The following is an 18,341-nucleotide window of genomic DNA, read 5'->3' on the forward strand; positions in this document are numbered from 1 at the left end:
AGTTCGATATATTCATATGAAGTATTTATAGGCATGATGGAAAATGAAAGTAAACAGCAAAATTTACAGCAAATGAAAGTGAACAGGTAATAGTCTTCCCACAGATCGATCTGTTAGATGGTGCTGCACAAGAGAGCCTGAAGTTGGTCTGGTGGGGAGACTTCTTTCCAAGGGTTCAGCTGTGTTGGGCTCCCTTGTGCAGCCCCTTTAAACACACCCATCGAAAGAGAACCCAACAGCTTACTGGTGGGGAAACTGATCCCCTCAATCTCAGCTGGTTTTGGGCTGCCTTCTGCGGCATCTTTGAATTTTAAAGGGACTGCACAAGAAAGCTTGAAACAGTTTAGTAGCAGAGAGTAAGCTGTTCCCCATCACTTTTCTGGGCTTTGTGCAAACTTTGTTTAAATAGACTGCAGTCCATTTCAACTGGGTAGGTGGAGACGCGAACCACAAACCAGTTTTGTTCATGAACAGGTCTGGTTTGGATTGATTCATGGTTCAGTTTGTGGTTTGGTCATTAACCAAACTGTATCTTCCCAGTTTATGCCCACCTCTGTTTTTTTGTTCTAATAAAATTAACGTGGGGAGCTATACTACACGCACTAGACATCCAGTTCAGTAAAACCCAAATAACACGCCATCATGATCTTTTTAATAAAGTCATAATAGGTGTATATTACTAAGATTATTTAGTCAGTATAAAGATGATTTATTTTAGAATCACAATTTCTGCACGGTTAATCGTAAACAAAAATGATTTGGAAGCTCCCATATCAGTGTTCATATTAGAGTTCAAATCTTTTTTCACCTAATCTGTAATGATGCTCTATAAGTTGAGCATTCCTGAACCATATTATTAAACATGTAACAGATAAGTAGCTCAGAAAATTAGGAAATGCCATTATTTCTACAAATAATGAGTGTACTAAACAAAATACAACACAGAGATTCACATCATTAATCCAGTGATTTAATTCATTTATATATGACATCTAGATGATAGTTTTAGTAATGTCTGAATATTAAAAACTGGATTATATTAAAATTCATATTCTTTATATAATGGGAATTCTTTATGGGAATTTATATTTATTTTTTAAATATAAAATTTAATGTATTATGAAATATACTGAAATAAAGGAAATTTGAAACTAAAAAATAAAACCCTGGAAGACAGGAATATAGGCATGGGTCTGGTAGGTGCCATCTATTGGTAATTGGAGCTGCAACTCACCATAGGCTCCTGGTTGCAGCTGTGGAGGAGTGAGCCAGCAGCTCAAGAGATGTGTTGCTTTGATGTGCCGCTTGAGCAAGCCTCTGAAAAGAGGCTCACTGAGGTGCACGGTTCACCACCAGGCAGGGAAGAGGAGTGGGCATCACCGACGCCTATAAAAGGGTCTGAGTATGCATGCTGGGCCTCTTTCCTTCCTAGCGGCTCAGCTGGAAGATTCCTACCATCCCTCCCTATATAGTGTGTTTTATCATTGTTACTTCATTTAATAGTTTGGGTTGGTTCTACATTTACTCTGTCACAGCTGGCGGTTTGGCATGGGAGGATTCTTTTTGGGGGAGACAGGTCTGCAAATCGGTCCCTCCCATCATAGGGGTCTCCATAAGAGATGGCACATATGTGAGCAGAATGCCAACCCAGTAGGGTTGGCAGGCTCACATTGCCAGGTGGTTGGGGAGCCAGACAGAGGCAAGTGGTGCCTCACTCTAGGCTGATGGCATGGCAGGGGTTCCAGGGTGCCATCTGGAACCATTATTCATTCACGGTAGGCTGACCATGTTTTTACTGGATTGCTCTTCATGCCATGCCAATGCTCCCATAGGAGTTGTAATAAAGTTTCAGCCTTATTCATTTTAAAGACATTTGTGTCATGTCTTTTTCCTGCTGACTACATCATGCCCTCCTGCCAGGCAATAAGATTTTTTATTGAATCAAAGCAGACTGGAGAAAGGAGTAAAAAGTATTCATATTGTAAATGCCTGTATTTTTAAAGATTGCAGAAGACAAAAGGAAAATGAAACGTGCAACTTGAAAATGCATTTGTTTTTCTGTCAGACACAGCACTTAACTCATTAATTTTCCATGACTATTACAATGTGTTAACTGGTTTTATGAGTATCTCTCCAAAGATAACATTGGTATTATCCATTATGTATACACAATATAAATGTCACACTGGATTTTTATTTTATTCCATACATTATTATGTGCATTTTTAAATGTGATAGAGCTGGCTTGACATAATTGTCTACATTAGAAACTCCATTAAGAGCACCTGAGTTATTGGCGAGGGGGCCAATTGCCGCGGCGGGGGCCGACGCCCCGAAGAAGAACGCTGCCGGGAGAGCTGGGGACTGCGTTTCCCAGCCTCCCTTGAGGGGCAGCGCGACGGCGACGGCGGAGAGGGGAGGGGCCAGGCTGGAGCTCCTTAAAAGGAGCATTGTGCGACGGGCCCGGCCTCTTTTCCCCCTCGGCGGCTGAAGCGGCACCCACCCTCCCGCCCTGTATGTTGGGAATTTGAATGTTGAGAGTTATAAAAGATTGTTAAATGTCACAGCTGGCGGATGGTACGCTGGAAGCGGATGTTTTGAAAGGGGGCCAAGCTTGCGCGCTGGCTTACCGGTTATTGGGGGCCCCCGTCAGGGGCCGTGTGGATGCGGAGCCAGTTGAAGGGCTCGCATTTCCGGGTGACAGGCGAAACCCAGCAGAGGCAAAACGCCCAGCGGGTTCACATTTGGGATGTCACCTCCCGCAGGCTAGCAGGTCAACATCCGGGGAATAGGCATTAGCAGGTCCCTCAACAGCCAGAATCACCCGTTGAGGGACCTGCTAATGTTTGGGGCTGCCTTGTGGTCGGATGACCACAAGAAGGCGGTATCCGCTTCCATGCTGCGCCACCCTCAAGGGAATAAAATCGGCTGTGGCCATTTCATGCCAAAAGATATAAGTTTCAGTGTTTTATTGAGGTGCGTCTATTGCCCCCTGCAAGGCAATTTCCTTCCTTACCTGTCTCTCTGTAAGATCGAGGTTTACTGCTATCTCATATCTCCGCAGCCTGGTGAGGTAGTTGTGGTGGGCAAATTCAGCTTCTAATTCTCTGATTTGCTCTTTGGTAAAAGCTGTTCTTTCCTTCCTTGGTTTACTATTGACTTCTGATTTATAATTTCCCTCTTGAGAATCTGAAATAAACATAAAATCGAATCAGAAATCACTTCTATGATCCATTGGGATACCAATAAAGATGTCACATACAACAGGAAAAGTTGTCTCTTATATTTGAAAACTATTAAATGTACAGTGATATTTCCCAGCCTGGCATCATGGGATGTGCTGCACCCTTCCTTACCTTATTTAAAGTGACACCATGTGCACCAACCCATCGGTCTGCCACGGCTTTTCCCCTTCCACTCCCTTCCACTTTTATTGCATTCAGTTGTTACAGGTTTCATTTTGGATTCATTGTTGTTTGTAACTGTCATAGCATTTTTGTGGTTTGAGCATTGGGGGGAGGCATTGCCCTGGGTTTGGTGATTCACTTTAGGGGTTTTGAGAGTGGAGCACTAAATGACATGCCCAGGTTGGGGCTGTTGGGTATCTCTAACCTCCAGGAGACTTTGATATTCACCATTCTGTGGGTTACCTCTAATCAGGTGGGCTAGTGGATGGATTGGCTCATCAGGTGGCAGGCAGGTCACTTGATACTGGATCTATCCCCATGTTGCACCAATGTTCTTGCTTTTCACCTAATAAAGCTACTTTAATTCAAATGCTATTGTCATGGTATTCCTTCTCACAATAACCTACCCTTTTTACTCACCCCTGGGTCTGCAATACTATTAGTCTTTTCTCACACTATGGTTTTCCTGTGTAGTTATCACTTCCATGTGGGGAAATGTCTGCACACCTTCACTTATGACAAATACCCACATATTTTGCGATGTATTTGGAAGTTCTATCCATGTATGAAAACTATCATGTACAAAGTAGTCCTAAATCAAACTATGACCCACATATCAGATTACTTTGCCCACCCAAATTATATAGCCATTTGTTTCTAATTTTGGCATACTGCATGCTGTAAATCCAAAATTAGCTAGTGTTCAGCATGAGAATCACTAGTCAACTTTTGGCTTCATCAACCATCTTAAAAATGTCACAGATAAATTCACACTTCAGCTGATGGTTTAAATAGAAACCTGCATCAACTTCCAGCAGACAAGCCCTTAAGCAGCCTCTTTATGACTTTGGCTCAAGGATGAGTCATCTGCATGCCTGAGATTGTCTTGCTGGTGGCAAAGTCCAATAATAAGACTTATATCTTATAAGCAGACAGTTTAAAAAAATGACTTGAATAAAAGTTTTGGCACCATGGGTACAAATGGGAAGGCTTTTAAATGCAGCCACCCAGAACAGCCTTTAAATTATTCCCATTAGTACTGAAATCTGTTGAAAATATCTATGACAGAAAGCTCATCTTCTTAGATGTGACATGATTCTTTAAATATAACTAAATAGTTTAAAGAGAATATTATTTAAAACCGTAGAAATTACATTGGATAGCATGCTAAGAGAAAACCAACGGAAGCAAAGATTAAAATCCTAAAGAGAATAAATTCCTGAAAGGCATATACAAATAGAAAGCTTACTATACTTCCAGGAAATGCTTTGAGTAGATGCTTTGGCAGGCTATCAAGGCATGACAGTTCCAACTATAGATCAGACACTCTGAAAGGTTCTTTTTTATATGCCACAAGTATACCATTTTGATTTAGACATATCGCTCCAGGACTGCTGTGTAGTCACAATTTTGACATCCTATATGAAACAAGAAAAGTAGAGCTGGACAGCTCCGCCATACCTCTTAAAACCAGTTAGGCATTGCAAAGCTGTGCCATACAATTTCAATTGTAATTATAATAGGAAACAATATCTGCCCTTGTCCTGCTGTACATTCCTAAAAGTTCTTCATGCAGTGTAGTATTGCACTACATAAATGCTTTCCTTTAATCACCAATAAATAAATAACACACAAAGTAGGGCCAGCACACTCTGCTGGAACAAGGAGATATACGTGTCTATGCCAACCATTTTCCTAGAACATGTCTCTTATCTCAGAAACAGCTGTTACAATTTGTACTTAATCCTGGAAACATGCTTGATTAAGGGCTCAACTAATTGTGATAGCATTCCTGCATCTGCCATGGGGGCACTGCTGCCATTTTTAGGCTTCTTTCTCAAATGCCATGGAGGCTTGATCCTAAAGGTGCCTCAGCTGTCTGAAGATACAGGTGTTCTTCCCCAACTGAGATTGCTTGAAATGGTTCAGGGTGGAGACAGTGCACCGGGAGGCAGGGGCCCTAGCAGCGGTAAGGGGTTATGCTTGCTGGGTGATGCAGGAGCAGCCAGGTATGGAAAGAGTTGACCCAGCAAATACTACCCCTCTCCTCCACTGTTACTAGAGCTCCACCCCTCCCATACACACAGCTGTTTTAGTACTTGAAAAAGTGAGAGAATAATATCCTTTGAGCCACAGGTCTAATCTGGATGGGTCCTTTGCGTCATTTTAAACATTGTTGAAATTTTCAGCTATATGGCATTAGCAGCCACAGGTTAAATCCATGGCTGGCATAACATGTAATTTGGCCTTATATATCCTGCCTGTCTCCCCCTGCATTTTCTACGGCAGGGGGGAAGAGCATCACATTTTCCTAAGCACAGTGGTGCAGGAAGCAAAGTTCACCGGTAATACTATAATAGTTCAGAAAATGTTAACATGCCTATAAGGATAAAAATTCAAGTATTTGGTCTTTAAGGTACTACTGAATTCAGATTTGTTCTTCTACTGCAGACTAACACATCTGCCTGTCTGAAACTACTAGGGTGAGTAAATTGGTATTTTAAGGTTCTTGTCTATTGGATCGGGAAACCTTTCAGTATTTCCAAATGCAAACTGTTTTTTTAATTTAAACACAAACAAACAAGAACAAATAAATAAAACTGGATCCCAATACTGATATGGGATTCAGATCTGAGATATTTTGGAATTCTTCAATTTTTCTGGGTCAAATTGATCTGAGAAGAAAAATACTACTTTGAAAGACCCAGCCCAACCTTGGGGCTGGCTTGACTTTTCTTGCAGAGCTGTTTAAACTGAGCTCTAAGAAGAGCCAGCCCCAGCCAAGGAAGGCACAGAGCTCTTAGCTCCCACCACCCCGGCCTATCCTTGGCCAGTCATTTTCGCAGCTCAGTTTGAAACAAGCTGTAAGAAGAACCAGTTCCAGCTAAGGTGGTACAGAATTCTCTGCTCCTGCCACCCGAGCTGATCTTTGGTATAACTGAATATACCCAAATAAAAGCTGAAAAATTAAGCTTTATTTGGGCTCAGTTATACTGGCAAAAGATCAGATTGTCTGCTTTGTATTCCCCTTAAATAATACTGAAAAATACCAGCAAAGTATTTTTATTCAGCTTGGTTTATGCCGAATGGACACCCCAGACACTACTTTAATGATAAAGGAGCTGCAAGTGGACCATTTTCTCCTTGAGATAGCTTGTTTGGCTGTCAAGTCATGTCCTTCATAGCAAATGAACTGTTAACTTTAATGCACAACATTTTGTTAGCTCAGGAAGATGCCACATGAAACCTAAGCAGCAAAGGAAGACTTACTATTTAGACATTCTTGCCATTACTGGATGCTAAGTATAAATGAATATTATGCTGTAACTTTTTTTTTTTTTTGGCAGCAAGCACTTCTGGCAGCAGCAGCAGGCTTCACTGGCAGACTGGCATATGGGTAAAGTCTGGATTAGAGTTTTATAGCCTCTCATTGAATGTATATGTGTCATAAGGCAGCTTTTCTTGGCAAAGATACCCTGTTGAACCACTCTGGGATTGTTCTACGCACTGTGCACTCAGTGCCACAATTATTTGCTGGCCTTCTCCTTTCTTACTAGTTTTACATGGCTAACTTGGACTCAATGAAATGTTTATTTACTTATAATGAAATAATAATTGCATATTATAACCATTAAATACAGTGGTAGAAACCAAAGCTGATTTCATTTCATAAATTAAATATTAAAGTGGCGTCTATTATTAGAGCTAGAGCAGCAAGAAATAAAAATAAAAGGAATGGCAGGTGACAAGTAAATGTCTTTTGTAACTGTTAACACAAATATAGTGAATGCATTCCTTTCTATATTGAGATTTGCTCAGTGCTAGTTATTCTCTCAGCTTTTATACAAATGAGAATATTTTGTTTTGCATATGTAAGAACACCCTGCTGGATCAGACCAATGGTCCATCTAGTCCACACTTTGGCCAACAAGAGGGCATAGAGGCCGAGGCCTTCTTCTGATGTTGCTTCCTGGTTCTAGGATTCAGAGATTTAGTCTTTCTGAATGTGGAGGGTCCCCTTAATCACCATGGCCAATAGGCAATGACAGACTTCTCCTCCATGAATCTGTCTGATTCCCTTATAAAGCTGTTTATTTTTGTGATGATCACTACAACCTCTGGCAGTGAATTCCACTTTTCAATCCCTCTCTGTGTTAAGTTCTTCTGTCAATACCGCCCATCGGTATTTTGAGGGAGGGAGCAACATTTCCTAGATGTTAAGCCATTATTGTTTTATTATAAAATTAGGAATCTGAGACTGTAATTTGTCTAAGACCACCCAGTGGATTCATAGCTAAAACTGGGATAACTGTAGCTGCTGACCTCACTACCAGAAATATCTGACTGCAAATGATGGCACAGAAGATGACCATTTATTAAAAGCAGACATTGTTTTGAATGCTTGGTGCTTTGAAATTAATTAAAATATTAAATTCTATTTGCTTTAATTTAGTTTTTAAAATTCTGCCTATTATAGCACCTTGTAAAATTCAAGATGGCAAGAGGAGGTAGAAAAGGTCATACCACTAGCACAAACAAATTAAATTCTAAAATTGGAAAGGTATATAGAAACATTAGACATTAACCACAAAGTCCTTGTAATAAGGCTTATGCAACAAATTATAAACATTTTAGTGACTGTTTTCACAAATGTCTGCCTATAACTCAAGTTTCATTCCCAACAGTCACTAGCACATTTTGTTTTACTCAGAATTTCATACAATTCAGACAAACTGAAATTTGTATAACTGTGAATCTTTGCTCTCCCATCCTCAACAACCAAAGGTCTACACTCCCCTAAACAACTTTGTGTCTTTTCTCTTGCTGTGGGAGCAAGCCTGACCAGATATACTCAGAGGTAACTCCCATGTTATTCTATATTCAGGAGGACCAGAACATTACACCAGTAATGGATTAGGGCAATGTTTCATTAGAGTTTGCTTTGTTGTTATGCAATCAAATTTGAATGGCTTTGTGGTATCATTCCAGCTTAGTAGTATGCATTTGAATATATTCAAGCCAAAATTACATTGAAAATTAACTGTATGAGGTTGGCTCAGGGACACCTGAAACAATTTATTTCCTGTTATTTCAAGAGTGTTTCAGGGCTTCAAGGAAGTGCAGAAGTAGGGAGGAAATGAGTAGAAGTCAGCCAGGAAAACAGCTGTAAGCATCACTTGAGAAGAGAGATGACAACTAACAGTTGACAGACAGGTATTTCCAACCTCCACTCATGGCCCTTTAAATTTTATGACGGAAAGAACTGAACTGGCACTAGAATTACTTTGCTGGCATTGTACCCATTTGAGGCTTCTCCCCGCCATCAGCATAAGAAGCAGGAGAGCCCACTTCCTCAGCCAGAAAATGGTGGCTGGACTGGCAGGCTCCTTGACTTCCATTCATTCATTCATTCATTCATTCATTCATTCATTCATTCATTCATTCATTCATTCATTCATATTTATATACCACCCTCCCCAAAGGCTCAGAACGGTTTACATATAACTGAAACCATACATATAATAACACCATGTCACTTGGCTGTTGCGCTAGCCATTTCCTCCCTGCCATTAGGGGTGGGGTGGGGTCTTTTATTTTTTTTAAGCTACTGCAAAGTGAAGAAGAAGAAGAGTTGGTTCTTATATGCCACTTTTCTCTACCAGAAGGAGTCTCAAAGCAGCTTACATTCACCTTCCCTTTCCTCTCCCCATAACAGACACCCTGTGAAGTAGGTGAGACCGATAGAACTCTGATATCACTGCTCGGTCAGAACAGCTTTATCAGTGAACCGAAGGTCACCCAGCTGGTTGCATGTGGGGGAGCAGGGAATCAAACCCAGCTTACCAGATTAGAAGTCCGCACTCCTAACCACTACACCAAGCTGGCTCCCTTATATATAACACTATAGCAATAAGGGTACTGGGTTCTTTGAATTCCCAGCTTTATGTTTTTAATATTAAGTATTTAGATCCTTCCATTGTGGAGACATAAAACAAAAAGCATATATCCACAACAGATGGAGCCAGAGACTTAGTCTTTTAAAAAACAAAAACAAAAGCCATACTGTGTTATTAATATTCCATTGCTGACTAGCACCACCAATGGTAAGTTAACGACTACTATGAAAGCAAAGCCTCATAAAAGAGCAGGAGCCTACCAATCCACCTACCATTTTAAGTGGGTGGATTGGGCTCTGCTGTTTCATATGCTGGGGCAGAAGGGAACATCCACTGGTACGGTAAGTCTGGGGCTAGTTTCCTTTCTTTCTCTTCCTCCCTCCTGGCTCCTTTTGCCTGGGATAGGCCCATTATGCACGGCCGCCGAAACGGCGATTTTGGGTCACATGGAAAACGCGGAGGGGGAAGACGCGACGCATACCGGTTATACACGGGGCGGGGCGTGACGGCGGCAAAACCCAGAGTAACCGATTATGCACGCGCCGATCCGGGCGCTGCTTCTGGTTGCGCCCCGCTCACCCGGAAGCTGCGCTTTCTTCCGCGTTTCACTGACGCGGCTTTTTCGGCGGCATGCACCGAAGCTGCAGCCGGTTGCAGCCGGCTCCGTGCGTTATCCATGATTTTAGTCGCCGCCATTCCACCCCGAATGTGCGCTAAAACCCCCGTGCATAATGGGTCGTAGTGGTGCAAAAATTTAAAATACCGGGGGGGGGGGGGGTCCTAACCAATAATTACTTACAGAAAATGGCATAACAAACACAGTGCCCTACCCAAAATCTATATTCAAAATTATTACGAAAAAAAAGAAAGAAATCAAAGGAGTTGCTGAGAAGGAAAAGAACAAAATACAAAGAAATTTGTGGCATTTGGTGGAATTACAATGTTTGGCTGCAAATATTCAGCATAGTCCTAATTCAGGGCCCACTATTTTAATCTTCTTTCCACTGAAACTAAGCCACTGGATCTAAGCCAATGTTATCCCTATTGTCCTTTCTTTTGTCTTTCTTCCTTTCCCTCATTATCTTTGTATCAAAAGCAACAAATACCAGGGTTAAAAAAATTCAGCTGATACAATGTTATTCTTTTCTACCAAGCATTTTTGGATTGTTGTGAATGTTTGACCAACCACATAGTGAAATATCTGCGCAATCCTACAAGGGACCATATTTAATATAGCAGGTATTACTATGAATGCTATAAATGTTCACTTAAAGCTAACACCATATTTTGCATTATGTGGCAGATATAATGTGCCTAATCCCTCTCCTTTAACTTGTCCACTTTGGAAGACTTCATTAAGGACTAAGTTATCTTTAGCAAACTAGAATGATAGCTGTATGGCAAAGTTCACATACCTGATGGGAATGATTATGCTTATGATAAAGATATTCCACTTGCGCTAAATAGATTTTAGAAGGGAAGAAGAGTTGGCTTTTATATGCCGCTTTTCTTTACTAGAAGGAGTCCCAAAGTGGCTTACAATCACCTTCCCTTTCCTCTCTCCAAAATACATAGAGGTAGGTGAGGCTGAGAGAGTCCTGATATTACTGCTCGATCAGAACAGCTTTATCAGTGCTGTGGCGAGCCCAAGTTGGCTGCATACGGAGGAGAAGCAGAGCATTAAATCTGGTTCACCAGATTAGAAGTCCGCACTCCTAACCACTACACCAAGCTTTGCATTTAGTAGCTAAATGCAAAGAAATCTAAAGAACACACTTTGGGGAATAGTGGGTTTAGTAGATATACAACTTTTAAATTCCAAGTGCCTTTTGTCGTTGTCTCCTATAGCCTATCCAGCAGTCCTTCCCCATTGTTTTCTATTAAAACCAAATTACTTGGATAGTATTAAGATTCTAGGTTGTTTTGATTTCCAGAGCAATAAATTTTGTTTTCCTGGAATGTTTCTTTTTAGCAGTTTCTAACAGCCTGGACAGGGAGATCCCATCCCTTTTTGACCTTAAGGCCTGTATCCAGTATCACCTGAATGGTTTTCTTTTTGGTGGAAAATGGGTGGAAAAACCTGGAAGAGATTTCTGGCAGATTTCATGTCAGCTTCCCATCTGTTTTGCAGCTGTTGCAACTGAGGCAAAACCTCTCTGTTTTCCTCTACTGCTGATGCCAAATGGTAGGTGTAGCTGCAGAAGGGGAAAAATCCAAGAAGGTCCCAGAATACACTCCCCTTTCCCCACATAATACTTTAAGTATTAACATATGGTATATAACACCTGAGGTTAAAGGAAGGCATTATGTATAGCATGTATTGTTCTGCACCCTCCCTCCCGCTCACATATATATTTTATAAAACATAGATGAGTGATCAGGTGAAGGGTAGTTTGATGGGCTTTGTTCTTTAAAGCTTGGTTCATTGTACCTAAGCTAACTGGAAGAGACAGTGTAGTTTAGAGCCTACAAACTGAACTTGCAAATGTTATTTCCTATTAAGACTATAGAATGCAGAAGAAATTTAGCTTTATATTTCCTGACAAATCAGGGAACTCTATACAGATGACACAAAGCTAATGTCACATATTCAAATTGATCTTAGATGGTTGTGGAGCCAGTTTAGTGCCTGTTGTAAAAAAAAAACAATAGTAATTAAAAAAATTAACCAACATTAAAAAAAAAATCAAGAAAAACAACTTCTACCAAGTTTGACTGCATTACAGTGGATAATGGACAAGAAATCATTACATCAGGTATCTATCTTTAAATATTATGGGGTGATGTTTCATCAGTCAGGCACTTAATCAGCCCATACTGATTGTATTGAGTATAACCTCAAAAAAAGCTGTCCTTGGTATTCTTAGGTTTTATAGGAAGAGAAGAGGCTTTCTGATATCACCAACTTTAGAAATTTATAAACTGAAACTACTGTCCTAGCTTCTGTATGGAGTACTGATTTGGGGCTCCAGAAACCTCCAACAAATTACTCAAAACAAAATGACATGCCAGCTGTTAGATGTTAACACCATTTGCTATGAATTATTTCTATCCTCAATAACAACCTTAATTTATAAAACAATCATTAATTACTGGCTGAAATCAAGGTACTAGACAATAGCTATCTGTTCCACTTAATATTTCTGGTAAGGCCATAGAGGAGGTGTGTGTCTCATGGCTTAAGTGCCACTCAGCACTTAACACCCACTCAGGGCGGCTGTACCACCCCTGAGTACCTTCTCCTCCAACCGGCTTGCCTGTCTGTCCAGTGGACAGCCAATCGCCTTCCGTCTCCCACCCCTGACCAGCCCCTCCTCCATCCAATTCCTTCTGAGGCTTGGAGGCTGCAGATCCCTGCCATGTGAGAGCTGCCCCTGCTGGTGAGTTCTATAACAGCTGCCTGTAGCTTTTCCAGGTCCTGGGGGGGAGGCCATCAGCAGAGCTCTTCTACCCCCCCCCCCAATCTAGCACCCGTTGTATTCCTGAATGCAATGGGCTTGGCCCCTAGTATATAATAAGCCACTGGACCGTCATTGGGCAATTATTCCATTAAAAGTACTTTATTTGTTTATTTACTTCTTATGACCCTTTCTCTTCAGAGGAGTACTGCATATATATTCCCTGTCTAGGGAATTAAAAAAAAATACTGAAAGCACTTAAGTGCAGGAAATATGCTTTCTGCACATATATCAGAACACAATGATATGCTTACTTATAGTCTTCACTGTACTATATTTTCTCTTCTTTTATGTGTTTAACTGTGGACTAATAAATTACACAATTTGTACATGCACACACAGTGTTTCCATGTTTCAATACACTGATTTGTTTTGAGGAACTCTGCATTTTTAATGCCTTGTGCAAGCCTTTTCGGTTCCTTGTACATCTACACTTGACCTGCTCTTTAATGTACTTTATGAAATCATATCACTTGGTTGCTCCTTAATCTTCTTCACTCTGATTTCCTTACCTTGATCTAGCCCACCCCCCATTTCTTATAAAGGGATTTGAATCCCCGTTCTTTGAGCGATGCGTCAGTTAATCCTAGCACACTGCATTCAGTTGAATGCTTCTTCATTGGTCTCCCTTTCTATCTAGTTTACTTTACATTCTTTTCTACCACAATATTTTGAAATCCTCAGTTTTCTTTCTTCAATTTTACCCATCACTCTTGTTTTTCATTTTCTCTTTTGATTTTCCATCCTCTGCTACCTTTCCCTAGATATCTAATTCCTTATACAAACTCTGTTTCCCTTATCTATGACATGAGGGGGACTGAGTTTTCATTAACATCCTCTTCCTCAAAGATTATACATGGGATTGTTATATAGGTAAAGGTAAAGGTATCCCCTGTGCAAGCACCGAGTCATGTCTGACCCTTGGGGTGATACCTTCCAGCGTTTTCATGGCAGACTCAATACGGGGTGGTTTGCCAGTGCCTTCCCCAGTCATTACCATTAACTCCCCAGCAAGCTGGGTACTCATTTTACCGACCTCGGAAGGATGGAAAGCTGAGTCAACATTGGGCCAGCTGCTGGGATCGAACTCCCAGCCTAATGAACAGAGCTTTCAGACAGCATGTCGCTGCCTAACCACTCTGCGCCACAAGAGGCTCATTGGGATTGTTATATAGAACAACCTATTTGTGGATTTCAGTTTAATTCTGAAATGGCTTTCCAAGCCCTTAGTCAACTGAATCTTACAAAACCTAGTTTGACCAATTGTCTACTTAAGCCAGCATCTGGTATTTAATCATGCTCAATGATTGTGCCAAACAAAGTCATTCGAGTATCTTCTTCATTCTAGAAAAGGACAATCAGGCTACCATAGCAATCATTTGGTGGAAGGTGTAATTAGTTCCTCTGCCACTGTTTGGCCAATACTTCCCTTTCAGTTGCATCAGCATCACCCAGGAGATATAATACTGCCTTTGTGGGGTAGCCCACAGGGAATATGGCCAGCTTCTATGATTGGGAAAGGATCATATTCCTGGAATTAAATCATATTCCAGATGGAATTATGCATTCCTCTATTTGTGCTACTATAACTGATATTGTGACATAAGATCAGGCAATGCCTCTGCATTCAACAATAAAATGATTCAGAGGTCTTCACTACCAATGGTATCAAGCCTCTATCACATGACTATGTACCTACAAATGGGTTGGTGGAATAGATGAACTGTGAAATTGCACAAAAAGCAGGCTCTGGAAAAAATCACTTTCTTGCACGCCATGGGCAGATCAATAGCCATACTGATGTTTTTTTTTGCCCAACCATAATTAATAGTACCTTTTGAGAAATTACCCCACAAAAGAACTTGAGTGACTTGTGTAAGTTGATGCTTCTGTGTCACCTGTTACCAAGCTGCTACAAACCAGAGTCTTTAATCCAAAGGCAAAAAGACTTTATAAGTTGTGAAGTGCCATAGCTGGACTGGAACAAATTTACTCATACTTGGACACAGAGTGAGAATTGCACGTGCCCTTTTAAGATTTTGCTCAGACTTACTCTTTCTTTATGCACATCCATAAGAATAGTACTGATTTGATTAAAGTTTTATTTTTTTTTCAGGCTTATATGCATCCCCCCCAATATAAGTATGTAAGTTAATTCAGACTTCTCTGCCTTTCAAGTTTGTCCCCCCCCCCCATGCTTGAGCTCCTGTCTGACCAAAAATAATAAATAGCTTGCATGTAAGCCAAGGAATGTAAGCTTTAAGTTTTCCATACTTTGCAATAAAATCTGAAACACTCACAAAACTTAACACAGGCTGAGTTTCTTCAGGGAGCCTTTATTGCCTTGCTTTTCTATTCTACAGGACTTCCTCAGGGTAGAGTTACATGAAGGATAACGACAGTTTGTGCTTTGACAATGTCACCATGTGTTTGTTTGTTTATTTATATGGACCTATTCCACCCTGTCTCAGCCAACTCAGCTAGTGTTATATGACAAAAGGTCAATGAATATTGCATAGTTTATGGAATGGTGACCAGAGGATGTTTAAAGACAGTCAGAGTGGTGTACTGGTTGAAGAGATGAACTAGGATCTGGAAGACCCAGGTTCAAATACCCCCTCTGCCAGAGAAGCTTTCTGGATGACCTCGGGCCAATCACACAGTCTCAACCTAACCTACCTTGTTGTTGTGAGGATAAGATGAAGGTACGGAGAATGATTTAAGCCACTTTGATTAAAGTTTCTCTCCAGCTTCTCCATTGAAAAGAAAAATAGGATATAAATGAAGTAAGTACAACGTATATACGTATAAGCATGTTCTCTGGGCTAGCGGCTTTTCTACAAACATTCTTCTTTTTCTCTCCTTCACTTACACATCTGCTTAGCACTGCCATATGCAAGTACCTCAAGGGATATTTGTAGAAGAGGGAAAGAGGAGAACCTATTATGATACCCATAAAGAGGAAACATGCTGGAGGAAAGAAAGGCATGGACTAGTTTCTGATATGAACTCAAGGACTAGAAGAAGCAACAATACTGTGGGAACATTGTACCAGCAATTAGGCAGCCATGGGCTAACTCCATCCCAACATGTTCATGTCATATCACTTCCTCCTTCCTTTTTGGAAGTCATTGGCTCAATGCGTTCTTTAAGTAAAACTCATATTACACATAAGTAGCATAGATTGTCTATAAACCTAACTATGTAATCACAATCTATTTTCTGCTTCATAGGCTAAATCACACATGGGTCTTCTCCTTTGATTTCATTTGCTGAATTCTATCTAAACTGCATATATTAGAAAAGAATCTGCATCACTGCCCATTTTATCATACATGAATGCATGTATCCATACATGAGATTTATACACGTATTTTATGTATCTTACTACCCCTGTGAAAGTATTAAAATGAAACCCAAAAGGGCCAGCTGTGCTCATAAATGTAGGTTAGTAAATACCCAGACATTATCTCTTTTTTTTCTTTAAAAAAAAATCCATGGGGTTGCCAGTGTGTGTATTCTACTATTTCATTCACAGTTTACTTTTACAGCATTGTCTTGAAGTGTAACACCAACCATAAAAGAAAAAGGAACAGTGGAAAGTACTTTCCCACATGCAATTAAATGGAATTACCTGTCTTTCAGGAGAAGCCAAAAATAAAAAGGGTTGTAAAATATTAATAGTTTAAACATCTGAAAAGGGATTTTATTGGCCACAGTCATGTCAAAAGAGTAACACATTTGTTTTCTGCTAAAGCCTATGCAGAATATGGCAGATTACGCTCTAATTAAAAAATTAGGGATTCTAAAAGCTTATTTTTAAAAAATAGTGCCTTGATACCACCTCTTCAGTCTTGTCTCTATATGCAGTGGGAAGCAAAATAGTACCATTCCATGTGCACTTATTAGGCGGGCTTGTGTCACCTCCAAAATCCAATCATCCCAGAAAATGTATGCATGTTTATAACATTCAAATAAAATATATGTGCATCAAATCCAAATCATAGATTGGATCCGGACTAAACTGGTAATTTCCCCTGTTCCTCTTCTTGCTTCAGACTCCTTCATTTGCTTTCTAAGTGCTCCTCATTCCCCAAGAGCAGCTTTATGTGGAAATTGGGGCGCTGGGGGAGGGGCTCTGAAAAGTCACATTCTGCTGACAGAATTTAGTCTGGATCGAACCCCTTGCCTAAATTTAGGGTTGCCAGCTCTGAGTGAAGAAATACCTGATGACTTTGGAGGTGGAGCCAGGAGTGGACAAGATTTGTGGTGGGACTTCAATGGAGTATAATGCTATGGAGTCCATACTCCAAAGCAGCGATTATCTACAGAGGAATTGATTTCAGTCATAAAATAACCCTATTCTGGTGGGGTGGGGGTTAGGGGGGGGGAGTTAAATCCCTGGACAATTTAACGCATTGGAATTCTTAGAAGGCCTAAAAGTTTTTGGAAAAATTGATCCAGGGCAGAACTGAATTCACCTCATTCATCTAGATATGTACAGGGGTAGAAAAGTAACCCTAGAAACAAATACCAGCAACTTTTATGATTAACAATAATAGCTTGTCTATTGGAAAACGATTAGTCCTTCTGCCACAAACATGGATTTGTTTGGTGCCAGCTGGAACTTGGCTTGGAGTTGTGATTATACCTCAATAACCATGTGTGTGATTTTTTCACAGATCCATTGTGCAGTGTTTATAGACATGTGTGTTTGTGTTTCAAATTAATGTTTCTTTTTTTCTTGTTTTGCTTTTCATTGTTTTTCTCCTAACAATCTTGCATACTTCAAGGAAAAGACAAAAACAAATATCCTTATATTTTTCTTTAAATTATCTAGACATTTGGTAGGTATTACCTAAACCAGAGACATGTTCCCTTCTCTTCAGTGACAGAAGCAGTACCATATGGACCTATTCTACACCAAGAACTTGGCCCGACTCACTGCTTGTCTGGGAGGGGGGGAATTCCCGGTTCCACATGATGTCGGTGCCAGTCCAGGCCTATCCACGCCTGGCCCAACTCAGACCCTCATTTGCCCTGTGGTAAGGGAACATGGATAAATCTGAATTCCCTTTTCTTTCCCAGGCATCAACAGGGCCTATGTGGGCCTGGGCCATTCGGAAGGGAAGAGTCAGGTCATCCTTACCATCTGCACACAAGTATGGCATTCTGAAAAGGACAAAAAATGCCCCAGGTGGCTCCGCCGTGCTGCACAGTGTGGCAGAGCCACCTGGGGCATTTTTTTAGTACGGTATTGCATTGTTAAGAGTACGATATTGCATTGTTACACAATACCATATTTTAAAACAAACAAACAAAAAGGCCCACGCCATCCCGCAGTGCAGTGGAACCTCACTGCCTCAGCTGCCATATGGGAGCACAAATCCAGGGCAGACGTGGTACAGTGGACCAAACGCTCCCCTGTTCAGATCCTGGAAGAGGTGAGGCAACCTACCCTGCGGCAAACCCAAGTGGCGCAACATCCTCCATAAGGTAAAGGTCATGGAAATGAGAGCCAGTTTGGTGTAGTTGTTAGGAGTGCGGACTTCTAATCTGGCATGCCAGGTTCGAATCTG

At 40.8% G+C, this 18,341-nt stretch overlaps 1 protein-coding gene across 1 annotated transcript in view; it reads right to left on the minus strand.

Moving 5' to 3' along the window:
• The window catches only part of MEOX2 (mesenchyme homeobox 2), a 77,475-nt gene that overhangs the window by 17,419 nt on the left and 41,715 nt on the right, over window positions 1–18,341 (minus strand). Inside the window, exon 2 of the mRNA XM_077304723.1 lies at window positions 3,017–3,189. Within this exon, the coding sequence (XP_077160838.1) occupies window positions 3,017–3,189 (173 nt within the window). The remainder of the gene's footprint in view (window positions 1–3,016; window positions 3,190–18,341) is intronic.

This window comes from Paroedura picta, chromosome 11, assembly GCF_049243985.1.
Source record: "Paroedura picta isolate Pp20150507F chromosome 11, Ppicta_v3.0, whole genome shotgun sequence".
In the NCBI taxonomy this organism is placed as follows: domain Eukaryota; kingdom Metazoa; phylum Chordata; class Lepidosauria; order Squamata; family Gekkonidae; genus Paroedura; species Paroedura picta.